General features: G+C 48.6%; 1 protein-coding gene across 5 annotated transcripts in view; it reads left to right on the top strand.

Annotated features, from left to right (window-relative positions):
- Positions 1 to 19077, top strand: part of Zdhhc3 (zDHHC palmitoyltransferase 3) — a 55812-nt gene extending 36735 nt beyond the window's left edge. For 2 of the 5 annotated variants that reach the window (XR_013343365.1, XR_003300887.2), the window contains 3 exons: positions 2777 to 2907; positions 5534 to 9637; positions 14685 to 14770. Coding sequence is in view for 3 of the 5 variants with exons in the window: in XM_077796291.1 (XP_077652417.1) it covers positions 2777 to 2907; positions 14685 to 14942 (389 nt within the window). In the remaining 2 variants the exon portion in view is untranslated. Of the gene's footprint in view, positions 1 to 2776; positions 2908 to 5533; positions 9638 to 14684 lie in introns of all 5 variants that reach the window. The other 3 variants (XM_077796291.1, XM_026389903.2, XM_026389904.2) reach the window with 2 other exon arrangements.
- The last annotated feature ends 569 nt before the right edge of the window (positions 19078 to 19646 follow it).

Below are 19646 nucleotides of genomic sequence, written 5' to 3'. Positions count from 1 at the left end.
ATCGCTTGGTGAGCTTCCTGAAGTACCCTCATTCTGCCACACCCTGGGGATGCAGGTCAGCTCCACGTTTTATTAACACCTCCCACCTGTCATCAGGGTAACTGTAGGCAGTAACAGAGACTGTCAGTGAGGTGGAATGTCTTTGAAATGGTTTTATTAATGTCTACGAGGAGACAGACATCACACAAAAGACTTGTTGAGCAGTACCTCGTTTCAGTCTTACAACAAGCCTGCAGGGTAGAAGAGTACTCCCCACTTTGCAAATGACAAAAACTGGGGCTCACAGAGGTTGAACAAGTTCTAAGATCATTTAACCAAGAAGAGGGCCTGCTGTTCAAGCCTCGATCTGGAGCAAGGGTTTCCACCTTATCTGGCTACCCCAGCGTCTTCCCTGGCACTGCTTGTCTTTGCTCAAAATTGCTGACGGAGTGGACTTGAGGCACCAGTTCCTAGACCAGCAAGGCTAGTAAGGCACAGGACAGTCCCCGGAATGGATACCTGAAAGTTGCCTGTGTATGACAGTTAATGCCATCATTGCTTGGCCCCGGTTGAGCAGGTGGGGCCATAGGAGCTTATATTAAGAGGGCATGGGGACTGTCCCCTAGATTGAGGTGCTTTGAGTTAATGTTTAAAGAAGAATAGGGACGTAGTTTCACATCCCCTGAATCTGGATCGTGCCTGCCCAGGCTGCATTTGTAATCCCCAGGGCCCAGCTCAAGAAGGGAAGGGTGCTTGCTGCTTTGCAGGGTGGGAGATTAAGCCCTGCCGCGGGCTTTGCCTACAGCTCCAAGGCAGCCGAGTTAGGTGAGGCAGAGGCAAGGTACCTCCATCCAGTGAGCACCCTCTGACCTTGTGTCAGGCTAAGGCTGTGCTATACAGATGTCCTCTCATGAATTCTTTCTTTTGCAGGGGTCTTGGGGGGAGTACCAGGGATTGAACCTTAGGGCACTCGACCACTGAGCCACATCCCCAGCCTTTTTTTTTTTTTTTTTTTTAACTTAGAGACAGGGCCTCACTGAGTTGCTTAGAGCCTTGCTTTTGCTGAGTCTGACTTTGAACTCACGATCCTCCTGTCTCAGCATCCTGAGCCACTGGGATTACCGGTGTGCACCACCATGCCTGGCCTCTTATGAATTCTTAATTGTATCCTGGTACAGAAGGGAAAAGCCCAACCCTCTTGCCCAGATTCTCTTGTTGTTAGATACTGTTCCAACCTGGTTCTGTAGCAGTGAGCAAAGTCCTCAGCTTCATGAAGCTTGGGGTATAGTGGGAAAGGCAGATACCAAGCAAGTACCAAAAGAAAAAGACAATTCCACAACGCAAGATGGGTTGCAGCAGATTATTAATTATTAATTATGAGGTTATTAGTTAGAGCTCACAGCCAGGGGTTCAAACTCCAGCATGTCTGCTTAACTTCAAAGCCCTATTAATTTCTTCCTAATATCCTGCCCAGCAGATGGCCAGGCAGGCAGCTGCCATGTTTATGGCCACCCAGAGCCAGCCCAGAAGGCTGGTGGGCTATCTTGACCAAGCCCTGCCCAGCAAGGAACCAAGAAAAAAAATATCTTGAGGTATTAAGTTCCCAGGGAAACCTAAGGGAAGGAAGGTGTTTAGATGAGATGTCCCTTTACCTGCCTCCCCACAGACTTTGGTATCTTTCTAAGCCCTTGCAACCTCCCTTACTACTCTTGATGTTCCTGCGAGGCCACCAGCAGGGCAACTCAGAGAATCACTTACTCCCTGAATCCTCAGAGCCAGTGAAGCCAAACTGTCTTTCAACCTCTCCAGCCAGGGAAGCAGGCCTGAGCTGCCCAGGCAGCTGCACTCAGCAAGGGTCCTCAGGGAATGAGTGCTCCCAAGAGGCCTCGACTACACTGCCAGTGCCGTGGCCTGGGCCAGGCATGTCCCAGGTGTGGTCCACCCTACTCACCTCTACCATCTCCAACAGCACCTCTGTTCTCTTCCAACATTTCTTTTCTTATTTAGACTTTGTTCAGACAAAAGATTTTGCCACACAGGAGCAAACAGGCCTCTAGTCAGACACTGCTGCTTTACAGTGAATCCTGGATAGGACAGGGCCTTTCCCCGAATCAGGGTGGCCTTATAGTGGCCAGTATAGTGAAAGTGCTTGCCTTAGGCCATTTTCTCTTTAGTTAATTCCCCAGCCTTTGGGGCTGATGATCTCAGTGAGGCAGATGTCCTGGAAGAAAGGGCGTCGCCTCACACTGTGGTCAGAGCTGAGCCCTGCGCTTAGTCTACCCTCCCAAGCTTCAAATCCAGATGCTTCAGACCTCCCCTTTTCTCTCTGTGGTCTGATGGAGGTACAGAAAGAGGCAACACCTTGTACAGGATTGCCTAGGAGCCCCTGGCCAAATCAGGACTGGAGGGGCCTCTGCACCTGAGCCCTTGCGTTGTGCTCTCTGAGGAAGGAGAGGCCCCCATGCTGTAATGAGGTTGTCCTACTGTAGTTCATGGTCCTTCCTGGGTCTTCATGTGCCAGGCTGTCTGCTTAGACCCAAGGACAGGGAGCAGGGGCTGATTCTTGTTAGGGAAAGGGAAGCCCCAGCCAGAGCCTCTTGAGGAGGGCTTCCCTAAGAGGGTGAGGGGTAGCCGGCTGTAGGATAGGACAGTACCTGCCATGCCTGGAGGTCAGAGACTTGGGACCCCCAAGAGGTGCCGAGTCCTGCAGCATAGGCAGAGCAGGAATCCAGGTGCCTTAGGGAGCTGGGCAGCAGCAGGTGGCAGCCCCAAGCCTGCATGTCCTTCTCTGTTTCAGAGTGCAGCTCCTTCTCACCACCCACCACGGTGATCCTCCTCATCCTGCTGTGCTTTGAGGCGCTGCTCTTCCTCATTTTCACGTCAGTGATGTTTGGGACCCAAGTGCACTCCATCTGCACGGATGAGACGGTAAGCAGGCAGCTCTGCCCTCCACCTCTTCTTCTGGGGCTGGGAAGGACCCCAGGCAGGTACTGGAAGGGCTGCTCACAGGCCAGACCTGAGAGCCCAGTAGCTAGGCCCCAGTGTGCAGGGTACAATTCCTTCGTTTGCAGTGACACAGATCGTCTTATTGCATGCACAAACCCTCTAGCCTTGGGCAGGTACAGCAGATCACACCAGGAATGGGACTAGCAGCCGTGGCTAGAAGGTTGCCTGTACCACAGTCCCTTTCATAACCTACCTCCTGGTTCTTTGTATGCACTGCTGTGTTGGGCACTCTGCTAGGCACTGGGGACATGTTTCCCATCTGAAGGCCAGAGGTTTAGAGATAGGGTGATCCACAAGTTATTGGCCTAAACCAGCTGGGATAGACAAGGTTAGCTTCCCAGAGGAGATGTCATGACCAGGTCCTGAGGGCATTCAGAAGACACCTGCCTTGAATCTCCAGCAGCTCCTGCTGGCATTTGAATCGTCAGTGCTTGGCCCAGCCCTGGCACTCAGCCATGGCCTCCCATCCCCCCACTCCTTGCCATCCTACCTACTACTCCCTTTTGGGGCCTGTTGAAGTTGCTGGCTGGGCCAGACTGGAGCCTGCTCCCCTGGTGCCCTGCTGCCATCACGAGCTTCTTCAGGTGTCCAGTGACCTTGAGGTGGCATTTCTTTCTTTTCTGGTTTGGGGGTCCAGATAAAGGACTCCAGGAAGAGAGGGCAGCACTTTGCTCTGGGCATGAGGAGCAGAGTCAGGAGGTCTCAGGTTTTTCCAGGTATTACTCCTGGCTTCCCAAGCTCCCCAATGGACATTTTCAACAGTGGTCTGGAGGCTGTGGACTGTTGGATAACCAGTGTGTGAGTGGGGCTCTTAGGAAGATAGAGTCCTTCCCATTGCTGTGGGTTTCTCTGCCTTATAGGCATAGAAAAGCAGTCAGCAGAGAAGGGTCAGTACTACCCACTGTCAAAGCACCATAGTGTGGATCTGTGGGGTGGGGTTCCCAATGTTTTAGAAGGGTCATGGGACTTTCAGCAAGTCTTTTTCATTTATAAGAAATAATGTCATTTCTGGGCACAATGGTGCGCGCCTGTAATCCCAGTGACTTGGGAGGCTGAGGTAGGAGGATGCGAGTTTGAGGCCAGCCACAGCAATTTAGCAAGGTCCTAAGGAATTTGTGAGACCCTGTCTTAAAATAAAAATGAAAAGGTCTGGGAATGTGGCTCAATGGTAAAGTTCCCTGATTTAATCTCCAGTACAAAATAAAGAAATGTCATTGCAAAAGAGTTTCTGTAAAATAGTAGCCAGTGGTATAGATCCAGCTATGTAGCCAAAGAGTAAAGTGACCAGCTTCTCTGTGTAAAAGCTGCAGGGAACCCAAAGGTGACTGTCAGGCTCTGCCCACTTTCAGGATGCTGTTGGAGGGCCAGAAGGAAAACATTCCTGGCCTGGTCCTAGTTGTTCTTCCCCATCAAGGCTATTCCTAAGGGGATATGTTGGAAAGCTAAAGAGAAAGGAACAAAGGGCCTGCACCTCATGGAAAAGGGTATCTTCCCCTTGACCAAGGTTCTTCCCAGGTCCCTTGGCTGTGAAGACTCAGACTGGACTGTCCCAGCCCCCATCCCACCAGAGACCACAGCAGACAGCTCTGGCTGAGCTCCTGCCAGGCAGCTTCTCTCCTGTGCCTCTGCACAGGGGCCCATACTCAAGCCTTGCCCTTTGTCCAGCTCTGCTGGCAGCTGACCAGCTCCATCTGAAGAAGGGAAAAGGGGAAGTTTCCTCCTAGTCCCCATTTTTTCCAGTGAAATATAGCAAGGGAAGTGGCACAGGCTGTGTGACATTGCCACATTGGCCTCCCCCACGCTTCTGCCCCAAAGGAGCACATGGAAGACCTTCCCCATGACTGAGGCTGACCTATACTAATCCCTTTCCTTCCTCCTCTGGTGACTTCTTCCCTCACCCACGGCCTCTCACTTCTGCTCTATCTTCTTGGTTTGTGTCTCGCCAGCCCCGCTGAGCCAGCTGCTTCTGGATCCCCACAGGCTGGTGAGACTCAGCGCCAGAGCAGTCATTTGATTTGTTGCTTTTTTTTTTTTTTTTTTTTTTTGTCTGCAAAGTAGTCATAGTAGCTTCAAACTTCCCATGAATCTATCCCAATTTAGCAGCCACTGCTAATTCTCATGACTGCAGGGTCCCCCTCAGTTCTGAGGCTTCCCCCACCAAAGCCTGCACTGCAGTCCCATGTGCACCCTCACAGGCCACAAGCTCCTCTCTAGAGCCCAGGAAGGACCAGGTCTGGTGAATGTTCCCAACCTACAATATGCTGGATTGGCACAGTTAGGACAACAGCTTAGGTGTCTCCTGGCTGCGCTCATGTTCCCTTCCTTCTCTGAGGGACTTGTAAATATGTGCCCACCAAAAAAAAGCATTTTTTTTTGTATGTGTGACACTTCTTATGAGGGACAGAGAAGAAAAATGCAACATGTAGATAGCTGTATATTGCTTTAAAAAGGAAGCATTTACTCCAGTCATCTCAAGCTAATGGATGTCCCTCCCCAAAACTACAGCAATAAAGTGCTTGACTGAAAGTATGATTGTTCTTGTTTTCAGGGAATAGAACAATTGAAAAAGGAAGAGAGAAGATGGGCTAAAAAAACAAAATGGATGAACATGAAAGCAGTTTTTGGCCACCCCTTCTCTCTAGGCTGGGCCAGCCCCTTTGCCACGCCAGATCAAGGGAAGGCAGACCCGTACCAGTATGTGGTCTGAAGGACCCCTGACCAGCATTGCCACTCAGACACAAACCACATCACAGCACTATCGTCCGATCTGTTCTCATGAATGTTTAGACCGAAAAGCAAATCAACTACTCTAAAACTTTTTTTATGTCTCAAGTAAAATGGCTGAACATTGCAGAGAAAAAAAAAGTCCCCATGTTTTATTTTTTAAAAATCATCCTTTTTGATTTTTTGATGACCGAAGCTGCTCTTCTTTTTCCTTTTAAAAATCACTTCTCTGGCCTCTGGTTTCCTCTCTGCTATCTGTCTGGCATGACTAACGTGGAGGGTGCTGTCTCCAGGCCGTGTCCATTTCTACTAATTGAGTGAGACGTGACGCTGTGCGTGGATGGACTGGCCTGGTAGGAAAGCCAGGAGGGCCCTGGCCTCCCACTGCCCAGGAGGCAGTGGCAGGAGCCCATGGGACTTAAAACTCACTGAAGATGGATATTTGCCCCTTGAGGCCTGAGAAGGGCAGGATCAGGGCTGGAGCCTTCAGAAGGGCCGGTGGCTCAGCAGCCTCCTCCCCAAAGTGGACACGGTTTGCCTCCTCATTCACAAAACCAGTTATTCTGCCTTGTACTTTATGGGCCTGGGGTGTGTAGAATAATTTTGGTGGGGAAGGGGAGAGAGTTGAAGGGGTCTAATTTGTATTCTAAATCAGCAGTTTTATCCCTCTGATGATTTCAGAAGAAAATGAAGGAAAGGAGTTTTTCCATTTCAAAATGCCCTGTACAATCAAAGGGGTGGGGGGCCATGCAGTTTCAGGCAAGCTACTATGTTACAACTTTGTCACAACTACTTCCTCCCTGACCGCCCCATCTCCCTCCCTTCCCTGGCGAGATATCAATTAAGCAGTGTTGATTCTGGGTGGAACACATGTGCCCCACCGTCAAGCCCTTCTCATTTTGTAAATCTCTAACATGGGTCCACTTTCTGTTATTTAAGAGCCATGGAATGTGCGTACCCTTGTCTTATTTTAACCTAGGAGACTGTTGTCCTGGCATGGGGCTAACCATGATCTGGGACAACATTTTTAATGTTGACAGAAGAATGTCCGCTCACTGGACTGAGCAGGGGCACCTGGCCCTGCTGCACTGAGGAAGGCCAGCCTTCCCATGGGAGGCACTTACTCCACTGGGTCTCATTTGAAAGAGGTGGTGACAAGCTAGAGGAAGGACCAAGAGTGGTGGGGAGAGGTGAGGAGATAGGGAGTGCCCTCAGACACAAAAATAACCAATCTGAATCCTGACCATCTGTGAATTCCTACACACTGATTTGTTTTTTAAGCGATTGTCACAAATCTCCCTTTTTAGCTTTTGCTTGGGGTGGGGGCGGGGGATAAGATTTATTCAGTCTAGGCCTGAGTAGGGAGAAAGTTAATCTAGCCATGTGATTTTTCAGAAAAGTCAGTGGAACATGCTCCCTCTTTTAATTCTGTCAGTGCTTCCACATGGAAACAATGCAATAAAACTTTTCCAAAACCTGCTCTGATTTAGCTTTCCTCTCTCCCATGTTACCCACAGAGGAGGGTAGATCGCCCATAGCTGCTGAGGTTTCTCTGCTGGAGTGGTGGTTTCATTGTGCCCTCTCTTGAATGAAGGTTTTTTACTTAAAGATTTCTATTGAAAGGACATTTATGGTCCCTCTCAAACAAGCTGCCCCACCAGGCCTGTCTCTTGGCTGGCTGCCGTCTAATTGCCTGCTTGGTGTTGATGAGCTCTTCGTGGCTCTAGCAAGTCCTTAAGTCTCTCTGGAGTTTGTGAGCAGAGCCACCCAGCCAAAAGCCAAGTCCAGCCAGAGGAAAACATTGCAGAACTCTGGTGAGTGCTGTTCTGGTGCAGTTCTTTGAGGAGCTTTGGCCTCAGGTGTCTAGTTGCCAGGTGGGAGACGGCACCCTTGAGCTGTTTAGTCGAGCAACTCTGTGACCCTCCCTAAGGCAGGTAACTTGAACTTGCCTCTACTGTGCTATTCGTGCCATAGAATCAAGCCTCAGTTCTTAAGTGTTTTTTTAAGAAAGCCTGCTTTTAATCAAGTTCATAGCATTTGTTCTCCATATACGTTCTTTTTTTTTTTTTTTTAACATTTCATTTAGGTGCATGAAAGAAGAGTGGCTGTTAGATGACTCTTAGCAGTTAAGAAGGAATGGGTCCCTTGGGAGACAGTGCTGCAGCTCTGGTCCTCCCCCTAGGGGACAGGGACTTTTACTCAGGAAATAGCTTTTACGTATTTGGATGTCCTCAGAATCCTCCATCTTCAAGGACAATTTTAAAGTGACGTGTGTTGCTGCTTTTCCCATGGAATTTCAAAGGAATGCAGTAGATAGTGCTGCATTGAATTTTTTTTTTCTAAAAATAGAAGCTCATGATTTAAACCTGAGTGTACCGAGTTTCTCTCTCTGAGAGGAAGGTTCTTTCAAACATCCCAACTGATTGTATCTCTGGATTTGTACAAGCCCTTAGACTGGATAGAGTGACTGTCCCTAGCACTCAAGTCACAATAAAATGCTGTACTCAGCTTACTCCTAGGTGGCCTGGATTTTTCCTATTTCATTTTCCTTTAGACATTTTGTTGAGAGTGCAGTGACTTAGGAATGTGGTGTCACAGCATAGGAAGTGGTTCCCAGTCTGGCGTACTCGCAGGGAGAAGGGCCCCCCTGAGCTTTCCTAGTATTTTCAGATGAAATGAAAGAGGACATCTCTCTTCCCCCATGGGAAAATGAACCAGTATAGCCAGGCTTTTGGAACGTGGGATCTGAGAAGTGAAATGAAAAAGACGTGCCGTGTTGGGTTAGGTGATCCCCAGGTTCCTTTTATCTGTCAATGTCAGCCACACAGAACATACAAAAGGCTGAAGTCCAGACGAGTTGATGCATATTTGCATGGACATGGTGGTGACAGCCAACACAAAGTATGTTTGGGTGGAAATGCACATGCCACACCTCCTGTTAGTTATACCATTTTGTCTTTGTAATAACTCCTTGAAAGAGCAAAAAACTACCAGTTTTTGCTCATTCTGGTCAAGTATCCACCAACCTGATCAGAAGTCTTCCAGCTGAAGTGAAGTGAACACTCCTGTGCAAGGCTGCCATCACACACAGGCTCTTCCCTGGGAGGCTGGGCTCTCCTACCAGGCCAGTGGTTTTGAAGCTTCTCTTATTTTAAAACTTGCAGCGTACCAGCTAAGAGGTGAGGGGTCCCAACTTAGAAGGAACCCTGCCCCTCCACCTTTTATGTTTGCAGCTGGGAATGGAATCCAGAGCCTCACACATACTAGGCAAGTGCCCTACCACGGAGCAGCACCCCATCCCAGAGCCCCTTAAATATCAAAGAAACATGAAGAAAGATTCTGCTAGAATTCCTCAAGGCTCTCTGGTAGTCCCTGGCCCAGCAGCATCAGTGTCGCCTGGGAAGTTGTTGGAGCTGCCCTACCCCAGACCTACCTACTGAACCAGAATTCTAAAAGTAGGGCCTGGTAGACTGTTTTAACAGCCTCCAAGGAACAAACCACTTGGCTTTTGTTTGTTTGTTTTGGTGGTGCCAGGGGTCAAGCCCAGGGCCTCAAGCATATGATATCACTAGGGGCTGGAGAGTGGTACTTAGCGTCACCCCTAATTTAGCATCACCCTTGATGCCTGCTGATGGTGGGCACAATGTGCGGCCAGGCTCAGTATAGTGGGCTGTGCCATCTCTGAGGCCATAGGTGCTCCCCTGCAGAGAATCCACTGAGCCCTGCTTCCCTATGCCCACATGTGGCACCTGCAACAAATGAATGCCAAGAAAGCAAGAATGGTCTGTTGGAAGCCGCACCCAGTGCTCCTCCTAAGCATCTCCTCATTTGAGCTGTCTCGGCCAAGGGCACCTTTGCTGAAGAACCAGCCCAGAAGGGAGCCAGGAAAGAGTGGAACCAAGGGACCCCCAGATGGGAATGCCAGCTGGTGAGTACTCGAGACAGCCAGGGGCATTTGCCCAGCACAGCCACAGGTACATGTCCTGGCCTTGGTTCCCATCTGTGGGCCTCCACACCCACATGACTGTTTCTTGTATCTTTTAAAGACATATGCAGCATAAGAGTCATAGAAGAGAAAGAATTTACTATGAGCCAGTTTCAGTGGTGCACATCTATAGCCCCAGCACTCAGAAGGCAGAGGCCAGAGGGTCACTTGAGCTCAGACTGGGCAACATAGCGAGACCCTGTCTCAAAAAAATAAAATGAATTCACAGTGAAACAGAAACCAACCACTGACCAATGTGCTCTCAAACTGAAGTCTTCATTCCCACTCTCTTCCTCGAGAGAAAGTTCCTGATGACTTGAGCTATGTGGTTCCCTTAGCAAAGCAGGGAGGGCCGGGGCTCCCTCTCCACCCTCAGTCCTCATGGCAGGAGCTGATGGAGCAGATCTGAGGAATAGGACAAGGACTACAGAGGAGATTTGCCAAAAGGCTTCTGGGGGAAGAAGGCACACGTTCTAACAGAGAAATAAGGGGATGCCCTGAACTTCTCCAACCAAGGTTGTGTGATATGGTGACCAAGCATTAGGGATCCGGCCTCAGTCTGGTTCAGTCCCCTGCTTGGCTACTTCCTAGTACACCTTACTACCAAGACATAAGTTTGGACACTCATTTCCGTAAGCTTCACTTCTTGCTATAAAATGGGCATGGACACAAATATTAAGAGTAACGATTATAAATGGATAGTGTGTGGCACATGGTGTGGCTTTAGTGAACGTTAGCTGCATTCAAACAATGGGTCACAACCATTCCTGACTTGTGTAATCAATTCAGTGGTTAACCAGCATGGTTTTTGGTTTGGTTTCTGTTTTTAATTTTAAATACAGTGCACATTGTAGGATAAGAGTCATAAAATTATGGGTGTGTATACCTGTGTATGTACATGTGTTTGTATTCTGAGTTGCAACAAAAAATATTTCCAATTGTGGGTTACATTTAAAAGGTGTGGCCAGGTACAGTGGCTTACACCTGTAATCCCAGCTTCCCAGGAAGCCAAGGCAAGAAAGTTGCAAGTTCGAGGTCAGCCTCAGGGAGACCCAGTCAAAATAATAAAAAAGGACTGGAGATGTGGCTCAGTGGTAGAGACCCCTGGGTTAAATCCTGGTTGGGGCCAGTGGGTGAGGGTATGAAGCCATTGAAGACAGATGGTGTTGTGTGACCAACTTGGAGAGGCATATTTATGTGGGCTGCCGAGTGAGGTTCTGACTTTCTTCACCCAAGAAAGGGTGAAAGAGCCTGTGCAGAGTACATGCTTGACCTCCTCTGGAGCCTCAGTTCTGATACATTCATTTTGGAGAACTGTTGAGTTTTTTACGGGTCTCAGCTCATGCGTCAGCCAAGTCATACATCCCCAAAAGAGGTGTAGGTGTAGGCCATTGCCCTCCTAACAGGAGCCAGCCATTTCTGTTCTCTCAAGCCTGAATTATCACTGCTCCTCTGCAAACCTCTAGCTTAAGAACTCTGCCTTCAGGACACCTTTATAATCCACCCAAAATTCCAAGTTAAGTGCCCCAGGTCCTTTTTATGTATCATATTCACTTGGAATATTTTCTTCTTTCCATACTCAAAGTTGACATTCCTTGAACGTTTGTCCGCTTAATTACTGAAGAATTTGTGTATGGGTACACAGGCCGGGTTCTGTCTTGAATACTTTGATGAGCTTGTTGAGGTTGAATATAATGCAAGAGTGCTCATCTGGGAGCATGCCACATGAATGGAAAATTGTAACCCTGGGTGCTCTTTGCTTTGTTCTCCTCTATGTCTTTTCTGACTTTGAGAGCAGCTCATGGAGAGTGAGGCTTTCCGGTACAATTGGGAAAACAATGGGCAGAGAGAGAAGACACCAGTTCTAGTCCCAGTTCTACAAAACCATCTGGATGAGCTTTAGACTCTGTCACAGCCTCTCAGAACTTCTATTTCCCTATTTGCCAAGCGTCAGTACTAATGGCCATCTCCTCACAGAGTGGCTGTAAAGGAAGGACTGATAGATAGCCATGGCCTTGAATGAGTCCCATCTGAATGGACACAGCAAATCTGACATTTCTGGGCATCTCCTGTAGCATGCTCTGCCTCCTGTCCCAGCTCTCTTTGACAGACTTCAGATGATATCCAGGAAGGACATGCAGGATTCCCAAAGCAGGCTGCCTCAGTTGGTTGTCACTGCTTTTGCTAAGGAGGTCTGGTGAGGGGCCATCATAGCCTCCTGAGTCCATGACCCACTCAGGGTCCCTCGGACTTGTATCTATAAGGTCCATTTATTGAAATAGCCTTTTTGTTCTGATTAGAAAAGTAACACCCATTCATTGGTAAAAACCCGGAACATGTTGGACGCAGTAGTGCACACCTGTAATCCCAGTGGCTTGGGAGGCTGAGATAGGATCATGAGTTCAAAGCCAGTCTCAGAAAAAAGCGAGGTGCTAAGCAACTCAGTGAGACACCCTGTCTCTATAATACAAAATAGGGCTGGTGATGTGGCTCAGTGGTCAAGTGCCCCCGAGTTCAATCCCTAGTCCAAAAAAAAAAAAAAAACCTGGAACATATGGGAAAGTCTATAGAAATAAATAGATCATCTAAAATCCCACTCTGAAGGTAATTGCAGATTCCATGAGAATGTCATGTGCACCTTTGCTTTCTTCCCTTGACACCAGAAGGAATGTTCCAGTGTCATGTAAAAATGTATGCACACCATTTTTAATGGTTGCCTAGTGTTCTGACTTACAGACTCATTTACTTCACCTTCATCATTGGACATTGTTTCCAACTTTTCATTATTATATTATAATTCAGTGTTCAGATTGTTACTGCAGAAATAATATGACTTGGAATCTTATTTTTTTTGTTGTTTTAATATTTCATTGTGATGTAATTTCAGACTTACATAAAAGTAGAGTAGTATAAAGAGTTTCCATTTATCATTCCGCCGTTGCCATCACAGGCTAGCATTTTAGACAACCACAATACAAAAAAAACCTGGAGCTGAGCATAGTGGCACGCTCCAGTAGTCCCAGCTACCCAGGAGGCTGATGCAGGAGGACTGCTAGAGCCCAGGAGCTCAAGGCCAGCCTGGGCAATATAACCCCATGCACACCCTGACCCCTTTAAAAAGGGGGGGGGGATTTACTGATACATTACTAATTACTAATCTGTATACTTTATTCATTTTTCTCTTATTGTCCCACTAATGTCCTTTTCTATCCCTGGATCCCACATCACATTTTTGGGGAAGGTCCTGGGGATTGAACCCAGGAGTGCTTTACCACCAAGCTACATCCCCAGTCCTTTTTAGCTTTTATTTTGATCCAGGCTCTCACTAAGTTGCTTAGGGCCTCACTAAGTTACTGAGGCTGACCTCAAACTTAACAATCCTCCGTTTTAGCCTCTTGAGTCCCTGGGATTAAAGGTGTGTGTTACCACACCCAGCTAACATCATTTTACCTATCTCTTTAATCTCTTCCAACTTGTGACAGTTTCTCAGTCTTTGTTTACGTTTCATGACCCTGACCTTTTTTAAACTAAGGTGAAATTCACATAAGGTAATCATTTAAAAATATACAATTTCATGGTATTTAGTGTGTTTGTAGTGTACCATCACCACTTCTAACTAGTTCCAGAATAGGTTCGTCACAGCCTTTGACCTTTTTTCAAGATGGGTAGGCCATGCTTTCTATAGAATATCTTTCACTTTGCATTTGTCCGATATTTTCCCATGGTTAGATTGAAGTTATACAAGAGTATCCCTGAACCATGGTTATGACCTCAGTGCACTGTGACACCTGATGTTGATGATGTTTCTTTATTGGTGACATTAACTTTGACATTTGGTTAAGTTGGTAACTGCAACATTTTCCTACTGTAAAGGTACTATTTTCCCCTTGGGAATTAAAAAGTTTCTCATAATGAGATACCTTGAGCTCAGATTATTTAACTTACAGTTTTTTCAAAAGTCAAGAAACTTAAATCACTGAGATGGGTGGGAAGAAAGGGTATGAGAAGAAGTAGGGTGGGTTGTGGTCGGTCTGAGACAATACATGTCCCTCAAGTTCTCTTTCTGTGAAACAAAGGATCGTGTGAGTTACTTGAGGATCTTGTATGGAAGAGCATACATCTGGTATGGAAGGTACAAATATCTCTCAAGGGTAGTCTTGAGTCCTGTGAGGGAACACACCCATGTCTGCCACACTCACAGCGAACTCCTGTGGCTTCCAGAAGAGATGGAGAAAGCAGACCACACTGGGGGGGGGGGTCAAAGCCTCTGTGAGGGTATTGTGGGCCTGGAGAACTGCCTCATTGTGTTTTTAACTCCTTTGGGCTTCCCTATCCCAACACCCTCTGTGGCCTGGTGGCCGAGCCACAGCCAACACCCAGAGGCAGGTGAGTGGGCAGCTTGGGAGAGGCCACAGGGAATATCCACTGCATGAGCAGGCCTGACGCCAACCTTGAGCCCCAAATCCCTGGTGACCCCCAGTGCCCGCTGCATGCTGGTACCTGCTTTACCTTGCATGCTGTGTGTGTCCTGCATTCTTGCCTTTGCCCATCAGCCATCGCCATGCAGAACCTGCTGCTCCTACCATGAGGGGCAAGGCCCAGGAAACAGGCTACCTTTCTTATTGGTTCTTATAGATGGAGAGGCCCAGGGTGTTACTCCTTGGCCCTTGGCCACTCAGCACGTGGCCCCTGTCCAGCAGCTGGCCTGTACCTTTGGGAAGAAAGGAGGGGGAGGCCAGGGGAGTGGGCAGCAGACATAGGCCAGCTGCTATGCAGGCCCTGCTTGCTAGGACTCCTCCACACTACTCCCCACCCACACTTCAGCAGCCCTCTGAGGGCCTCCAGGTGACCTGGGCCACAAAGGAATATGCCCTGTTATTTGCCACTTTACCCCGGCCTGAGCTCCGTCCCTCTGCTATGCCAGGACCCGGGAGTGTTCATGAAGTCCAGCCCCAGACCATGCTGACGCTCTTTCTCCTGTCCTCCCCAGGGCATCGAGCGCCTCAAACGAAAGAATCAGCCCAGGGAGCACAGGGCCAACTGGAGTTCGGTGAAAGACACCTGTGGCGGGGACTTCTCCCTGAACTGGTTCAACCCCTTCTCCAGACCATGGCAGCCAGAGATGCCCAGTGACAAGGACTTGGTGCGGCAGGTATCATCACTGTCAGATGTAGAGAGCACCCAAACGACAGAGGAGCATTCAGAAGAGATAAAGGACGAGGACTCTATTGAGGTGCTAGATGAATAGGTGTTGTGGGAGACAACCAAACCCTTAAAGTGGCTACTAAACCGTGTTTGGGGGTTTTGGTTAATGTCCTCCCCAGAACCTCCTGACACTTCCTCCCAGGCTACTTGCCTGGTCTCACCATCCCAGTGACCCCCCTCCTTCCTCTCTCGATGTTGGGATAGACTAGGGACAGTGAAGAAGGTAGGGACTTCTCTGAGTTCGCCTAGGCAGAATGCCCAGAGAGGGGTATCAGGTCTCATTCTCCAATCTGGGGGGCTTTCACAGCTACTGCTCTCAAAGAGAGCTCCAAACAGGGCAGCCCAAGAACTCATTTCTGGCTTTCAGGGGGATGCTGTCATCTTTTGGGAAGGTTGGGGCCCTGGCTCCTGGCTAGTGATGGAAGGGCAGGACAGGGCTGGCTTTGGGGACCTGAGGTGGAGTACTGATGTCAGGAGAACCTACCTACAGCTGCTCTCTGGAAGGATTTTCCCCACTCCCTGCCTGAATTAAGAGAAAGGCATGGCTGTCACATCTGCTCTCAAGACCTCAGGCTTGAGGGCTGGGGATATAGCTCAGTAGGTAGAATGCTTGCCTCACATGCACAAGGCCCTGGGTTCAATCCCCATCACCACCAAAAAAAAAAAAAAAAAAAAAAAAGACCTCAGGTTTGGCTTGAAAGACAACCCTGCATGCACATGCATGCATGTGCAGGAACTGCCCAGGATGGAAGTAAGCCTGGGTTTTGACATTAGCATCAAAACTTAGTTCTGTTCCATAGACAATAGAATCTTCCTCCAAATAGCTTGAGCTGCCCTGCCTTGTGTCTCCTCCATTCACAGGAGAGACATGGGCAGGACCTGTCATTTAACTTTCCCTCCTGGAGGGAGCCTAATACCAAAACACTCATAGGCAGAAATGACCAGAAATTCTATCTGTGTTTTGGGCCAGTTCTCCCAAGGTGGTACCTATCCTTTCTCTCAGACAGAATGATAATGGCCCGGGCCTACAGACTGATGATGAATCTAGGAGACAGACACCCCCACCAGCTACGTTCTGCCAGGATGAACCTGGATGTAGTGAGCCCTCATAAACCCTTGGGTATCTGGCCATTAGTGAAGGTCTGAGCAGGCCCTCTGCTGAGAAGCCCCATTGTAGTGGTTTCTGAAGCAACAGCTACTGCAAAGTCTAACTGAAGGGTCCCTATCCCCATCAGATATGAGAAACACCCTGCTCTCCAACTCCTAGCTTGGCCTTTGTTCCTACCCATTTCCCTGGTATAGTCTGGCCCCAAGATGGGGGGAGATGAGGCAGAACGTGCCCTTGTAAGGTCTCCATGTCAGGGCCCCCCTCCTAGCTATAGGTGAAAGGGCATGAGTTCCAGCCCAAAGGGACCTGTGGCCCTAGTTGAGTAGAGAAGAAAGTCACTGTTTGGAGATACAGCCTCAGGACACTGAGAAAGGAAGGCTAGCCAAGAATGGTCTTGTTCTTGGACAGCATCCTTGGGCAATCCCTAGAGGGAGGGGATCCGTCAGAGAATCCTCTGTCTACACCTAATGCCCCACCAGGCTCTGCAGTGAATTGCTCAGAGGGGCCGGTTCACAAAGCCCCCTCTATCCTAACCCTCACTTACAGCTCTCCAGCTATGTTCCATGAGATGGGTGTCAGTCGGACTCTAGTGTAGAAGGACCAGGAAGGTGTTGGCCTTCCACAGCCAGGCTGAAGGCCTGTTTTCTTGGTCCAGGTCAGCTTTCACATTGATCAATGCCAATGCACCAGTGACACAGTGGCTTTTTTCCACGGTGGCTACTGACACGTAACGTTCTGCTTAGCCCCAAACTGAAAGCACTACACCTGACATCCAAGCAGACAGGGTTTTTCAGGGAAGGAGGCGGGGTGCAAACCTTCACCTCTTTGAATAAAAAGCTCTGTGCTTGACCTCTGGAAGAATCTACTGTTTCTAGGAGGAGATCCCAGTCCAAGTCCTTGGGCAGCACCCTTCCTTTCAAGTCACCTTGAGGACACCTCTAGGAACACTGCTTTCATCCAGTTCCAGTGTGCCAGACAAGTGTCACACAGACACCTGTGATGGCTGTATCACCTCGGGTCCAAATGCTGCACCCTGGGATTACTAACCAGACCCGTGGGCTCCTGCATAGTGTTTCCAGCAGAGGGAAAAGTCACTCTTCATCCAAAAGGCAGTCACCAAACACCTGCGGTGTCCCAAGAGTGATTGGGATTGAGGTTTGTTAACTTCAAGTGCCTGAAAGGGGGACAATGGATGGCAGGCATTGCACCCCTGAATCACACACGTGGTGACCCTCATTCAACCTGCACATGTGCCTCTGCCAGGGTCCCTGTGCTCTTGGACTTGTAGCCCTTGAGAGAGAGGCTGGATGTCCCAGACAGGACCCAGAATTAAAAGCCATCCCCTCAGAGAATCCTGCCATGTGATCCTCCCCATTAATTAGCTTGTTGACATAAAGAAGTGACCCTGGGAGCCAGGCTGGTGGCTTATGCCTATAATCCAGCAACTCAGTATGCTGAGGCAGGAGGATTCCAAGTTCAAGGCCAGCCTTAGCAACTTAAAGACCCTCAGCAATTAGTGAGACCCTGTCTCAAAATATAACAGGATTGGGGATATAACTCAGAGGTTAGAGTCCCAGTACCAAAAAAAAAAAATTGTCTACCATTTGAACAAACCTCCAGGGGGCAGAAAAAAATGGATTACAGTTAGAGAAGAAGGGCCCTCTTTTCCAGAATGAAGTACCTCCAGAACAGACCCCTACTCAAGCATCGGGGTGCAGGCAATAGGGTCTCTCCCCTAGCTTTGCCCAGAGTAGCAGATGAACCTGCTCTACTGCTTAGGGCCTTGCTTCTGCTCAGCCTGAGGCATCTGAGAAAGAATACCCATGCCCATCTGAGACAGCAGAGTCTCAGAACAGGGAGAACCTGGCACCTGGCCTGGGGACATCTCCAGTGTGGTTTCCTACAGGGCCTGTCTGCCTGTAGGCTTCCCTTGGGCCCAGTGGGGTCTTCAAGCAGGCTGAGAGAATGATCCAGTTGGCAGATGCCCCAGCACTGGTGAACCCATGGCCTGAAGAGATAGCAATTTGTAGCCCCACTGAGTACCAGCTCTGGGCTTCATGGAGGGGGTGTGTGGTTTTGCAGGTCTTAGGCTCTGAATCTAGACAAGGCCATGACTCGAGGGATGGATGTTCTGTGGCCTAGGCTAGGTGTTGCTAGCTGTAAAAGAGGTGGCCTAGCTGCCTGTGGTTTGCATTGCCTTTGAATACCTTATCTTCCACCTGGCTGGCTTTTGAATCTACCCTCACATGACTAATCAAATCTAATCATCCGTGATCTGAAAGCAAAGCATGAAGTGAGAAATGCTGAAAATATTTCCATAATTGGGATAATATGAAACTCAAGTCTCCAAGAAGGAAAATATGGAGCCAAATTTTTCAAGGTTCTTGTAGTGAAAGACATCTTAGTATTTAAACAAAACAAAACAAAACAAAAAAAAAAAAAACTACACAAGACTGGTTTCTGTTATTGTTATTTTTGGTACCAGGGATTGAACCCAAGGCACTCAACCACTGAGCCATATCCCCAGTACCCTTTATTTTCTGTTTTGAGACAGAGTCTTCCTGAGTTGCTGGGGCCTCACTAAGTTGGTGAGGCTGGCCTCGAACCTGTGATCCTCCTGCCTCAGCTTCCTGAGTGGCTGGAATTGCAGGAGTATGCCACCACAAGACTGTTTAAAAAAAAAAAAAAAAAAAAAGGGAGCCGGGCACGGTGGTGCACACCTGTAATACCAGCAGCTCAGGAGTCTGAGACAGGATTGTAAGTTCTCAGCAAAGGCAAGGCACTAAGCAACTCAGTGAGATCCTGTCTCTAAATTTAAAAAAAAGGAGGGGGGGCTGTGGCTGTGACTCGGTGGTCGAGTGCCCCTGAGTTCAATCCCCAGTATCAAAAAAATTAAAAAAGGACTGGGGATGTAGCTCAGTGGTAGATCACTTTCCTTCCATGCACAAGGGCCTGGAGTTGTCCCCAACACTGCAAAGAATTAAAATTAAAATTTAAAAAATATATACATATATAGTTGTGTGTGTGTGTGTGTGTGTGTGTGTGTGTGTGTGTGTGTAAATATATCTTCCATTCAGAGATCTGGGTCCATTTCTCTGGAATCAAGGTGTCAGGCCCGTGCTCCCTCCAAAATCTCTCACAGAGAATCTCTTCCCTCCAGCCTTTCTCTCAGCTTCTGATACCAGCAGTTCTACCTGTGTATATACAATCTACTCTGTCATTGTTTTGAGGAATTCAAGACATGTAATCCTATGCTAGCCAGAGGTCCTAACCTGACCTACATCCTGGCCTCTTTCAGGATCCCTTGTAACCAAAATAGGGATCTTCCTGCACTACCCAGACCCAGCTGCACTACCCAGAAAGAAGGGTGCAAGGTGGCCTCCATAGGGGGGTCCTTGAAACAAAAATGTCTTTCCCAAGCTCCATAGGTACTCTTCCTCAACTCCAGGGTTAAATACCTGTGTGTGCTCCACAGGCCATAGGCTCCAACCCACCATACCAGGCTCCCTTCTGTACCCCTGGACAAGAACTGAAGCCAGGCTCTGCTCCTCCTCCCTCAGGACACCTCCACCCCTGCTCCTTCCAGAGCCAGAGCACCAGAGACTTGCCCCTCCTTCCCCAGCTGGCCTCATCGCACCC

Source organism: Urocitellus parryii, chromosome 3, assembly GCF_045843805.1.
Source record: "Urocitellus parryii isolate mUroPar1 chromosome 3, mUroPar1.hap1, whole genome shotgun sequence".
Taxonomy (NCBI): Eukaryota; Metazoa; Chordata; class Mammalia; order Rodentia; family Sciuridae; genus Urocitellus; species Urocitellus parryii.
Note: the sequence above shows the minus strand (reverse complement) of the source record. Positions and strands in the feature narration are given on the sequence as shown.